Source organism: Stigmatopora argus, chromosome 1, assembly GCF_051989625.1.
Source record: "Stigmatopora argus isolate UIUO_Sarg chromosome 1, RoL_Sarg_1.0, whole genome shotgun sequence".
Lineage (NCBI taxonomy): Eukaryota > Metazoa > Chordata > Actinopteri > Syngnathiformes > Syngnathidae > Stigmatopora > Stigmatopora argus.
In genome coordinates this window covers 15,912,324-15,915,851 of record NC_135387.1, presented here as the reverse complement: position 1 = coordinate 15,915,851, position 3,528 = coordinate 15,912,324, and the positions used below count along the sequence as shown (strand labels likewise).

The following is a 3,528-nucleotide window of genomic DNA, read 5'->3' as shown; positions in this document are numbered from 1 at the left end:
AAATCAGTGGGAAAATACACGAATATTTTCAACAGAGGGGAGCGAGATCATTATTTATTTAAAAGCTGCTAAAGACGACGCGGTGCAGTCGAACGCTAAAAATAGACGAAAAGGATATAATAGAGGAGCATCTTTAGCATTGAAAACGAACTTGTTGAGATTTCAGAACGCAATATAAGATGGAAGAATTGGGAAGAAAGGCCGCGATCGAGTGCCTTGGAGCCCGCATCGCTGCTTGCACTTGCTGCGACTCGGGCAGCTCGACCAGCCCATAACACAAGAGAGAGCCGAGCAGGTTCCCTCTCCGCACGCATCCCACCTTGCGCTAACCTTCACGGGTTAAAGAAGAAGCCAGCAGACTAGAAAGAACCAGCTCACTCATAACAGCCATTCCACACAGCAAACGTTGCGGCATACAAATCCCGGCTTAGTTACCTTTAGCCGCATCCAGCGCGCACACCACCAGCGCCAGGACCAGTCCGACGGAGGATGCAAAGAGTTTATTCCTTTCGAACCGCATCGCGACTTTGAGTTCAGCCGCGACTAAGTTCAGCAATTTGACTCTTCTTCCTTTTATCGGTGCACTTCTATTGTCAGTGGGGCGTGAGGCTCAGCTAAGGAGAAAAAAGGAAAATGCGGTGGATGAATGTGCGGTGTCCACGGCAGCTCTAAAATGGCCGTCTCGTCTGCAATCCCTTCAATCGCCGCTTCTAGCACAGGTTTGCATTTTGAGGCGTTCAAAGACAATTGGAAACTATGCCATAACATCCTTTGAGTATTCTTCAGAGAAAATACGCGTTGAAATATGACATTATTTGATTCTTGCATATGTATACAGCGTGTACAAATTCATTATTTGTATGAGAAAAGGTGTAGATGTGGTGAGGAAACAAAGGAGATTCTAATTTATACTATATTAGATGTGACTGTGGTTTTCCTGAAGAGGAAAAACATCTATGTAAGTAATGCAAACACATCAGTACATCATTACAATACTACGCTGCACAAGGGACTAAAGATGAAAGTTAGTCTCCGGCTCTTATTTTACATATTTACATGTTCATTAATATGTATTGTACCTTTACTAAATCAATCAAACTCAGTCATTGGAACAATATGTGTAGATTATAATATCGACAGTGTTTGAAGGCAACAGTTAATTATCACATACCCAATATGCTATCAGTCCTCTGACTATATTTATGGAATTAAAAACATAATACCATATAAACTGTCACTTTTGAGCTAACCGCACAAAAATGTGCATTTAAATAAATAAGTAGTATCTAAGTTGTGTAGGTGTCCCATGATAATGTATAACGAGTTCAGGAATCGGAAGTAAAACAGAGTACCTGAAGGCAACAGCCCTCCTAAGATGTCCAGTGACGTCATTGTAACTGTTATTGTGGGAGCGCATGCGGCTTTTAGCCGAGACGCTAAACTAAGACCACCGATGGCGAGGACCAACAAAGGCCTTCTGGTGTCACACAGAGGCCGCAGTTGTGTATGGACATGCTACCGGTGATAAGAAGAGCTACATCTTGCATAAATACCAAAATAAATCAATTAAGATGGCTGCACGGCTATTTAGATATAGGAAAATATGAATGTGTATTTATTATGGTATAATGGGGGAGTGGTGGTCTCGGGTATATATAAACTGAACCTGATGATCCCTCATTGCAGATTTGAATGTGATTGTGATTGGTTGTTTTTCCAGATTATGACTGGCAACGTGTCCCAGGGTGCAATAAATAGCATGAAACGCAAGAAAAGCAATTTACAAGGCTTCTTTCTTGTAAATGAGTTATTGGGTGTCAATGGGATTCTACCGGAATAAATAAACATGGGGAAAAATGAATTTCTAATTTATACTTTATCAGATATGACAGCATTTTCCCTGAAGAGAAGAACATTGAAAAAAAATCTGACTGTTTTCACTAAGTATTATTCATGCTCCTGTACTATATTATATCCTGTAACTGTATGAAACTGATGTAACGCTAAAGCTGCCCCACTTACAAATCAAAGAGGCTCACAAAAAATTGTTAACTTCTCATTGTGTACATTAAGATCCGCTGCACAAATTGTTAATGAAGTCAGTTTGAATGGCTACCATAGCAGAGAAATGAGTAAGAATGGACACATTTGTGTACTGCTACAATTAAGTGAGGAGTGCATTACAACAGTCTGTGGCCGTCAGGGAAGTGCTGAGAACACAATTGTGTGTTTGTTTCCACTTTGGCACAACATGAAGTAGTGGGGGACAAAGTGAAAGGAACCCCCCTTGCCTCTACCCTCTCTTCTCCGATGTAGGGGAGGGGAGAAAATGGACAGAGTGGCCATTATCATTCCCATGGGTGTACAATGGGCCGAGGCAACAGGAGGGCTTGGAGGCGAGGTGTGAGTCATCAGAGATGGATCATAAAGGTGTGACTTCCTCCAAAGAGCTCCCACACCCACTGTGAGTGTTTAGGACTTTGCTCTTTGATTATCAAAGCAGCTCCTATTGTCTTGTATTTGTTGTCAGTCTGGGTCCTGGTCTTCTATGCAATCCTAAAATCAAATAAAACATTGGAAGAAATGAAAACAACAACCGTTGAAGCTCTGCTATGTCAGAAAAGAAGACGTTGGGATTGGTCAGTCACATCTCTGAAAAGAGATATGTCTTGCCTGTATATTCCAGGTCAGATTACCTGTTAATGTTGCAATATTTATATCTGAAAGCAGCATTTAGATAGAGGTAACAAATTGCTAAAGTAGATGTAGGGTTTGTGTGGCAGGAGTTGAAGTGAACAAAGCAGCGTATACAAACAAACGACTTGGCAATCATGCATATCGAACTGCCTGTGACCGTTAGTTGTTTCCTGCCTTATGTCTAGACTGCAAATACATGTACCATTAACAACTAACTGCCCATCACAGGAAATAGGCATTTAATTACTATTTGTTACGCTTATTCTGTTTCCATTTGTGGCGTTCCTCTTGTTGTCCACAAGGCAATTAAATGAGACACACTGACTGAATGATTTGCAGGTTCACGTGGAAAAAGGCCCTCTTATAGTCATCCTGTAATAAAACTACCATATACTCGTGTCCCAGCATTTGTATATAGCATTGCAAGAATAACAGCATTTAACAATAATTACCTTTTAAAAGTGTTGCACAAGTGTATAATTGTTTTCCTATTCAAGGTGCTGCTTTACAAAAGTTTGTCTAATGTCCAATTTTTACATTTCTTATATAACATTTAACAAAATTCTATCCACAAGTGAGAGGTGTCAAGGGTGTCAGCTGTCATGTAGACCCTATTGTTAGTGACACAGGACCCAGCCACGAGTTGGAATCTGACAGATGGAGTTTTTGTCAGCTCGCTTAAGACATGGCCTTCCACCATGCTCAAGAAGGCCGCACACAGAGGTTCGAGGCTGCACCTTCAGCAAAACTGCATCCATATTCATGACGTCGGAGCTTTCTTGCCAGCTGTTTGCATTCATTGCAGAGAGTCAACAGACTGACGCAAACGTT

At 41.2% G+C, this 3,528-nt stretch overlaps 1 protein-coding gene across 4 annotated transcripts in view; it reads right to left on the bottom strand.

The window, feature by feature from the left end:
* The window catches only part of clstn1 (calsyntenin 1), a 26,038-nt gene extending 25,342 nt beyond the window's left edge, over positions 1-696 (bottom strand). For all 4 annotated transcript variants that reach the window (XM_077602862.1, XM_077602879.1, XM_077602870.1 and 1 more), the window contains exon 1: positions 436-696. In XM_077602862.1, coding sequence (XP_077458988.1) covers positions 436-520 — 85 coding nt within the window. In that variant the 5' untranslated portion in view covers positions 521-696. The remainder of the gene's footprint in view (positions 1-435) is intronic.
* Positions 697-3,528: the final 2,832 nt, after the last annotated feature.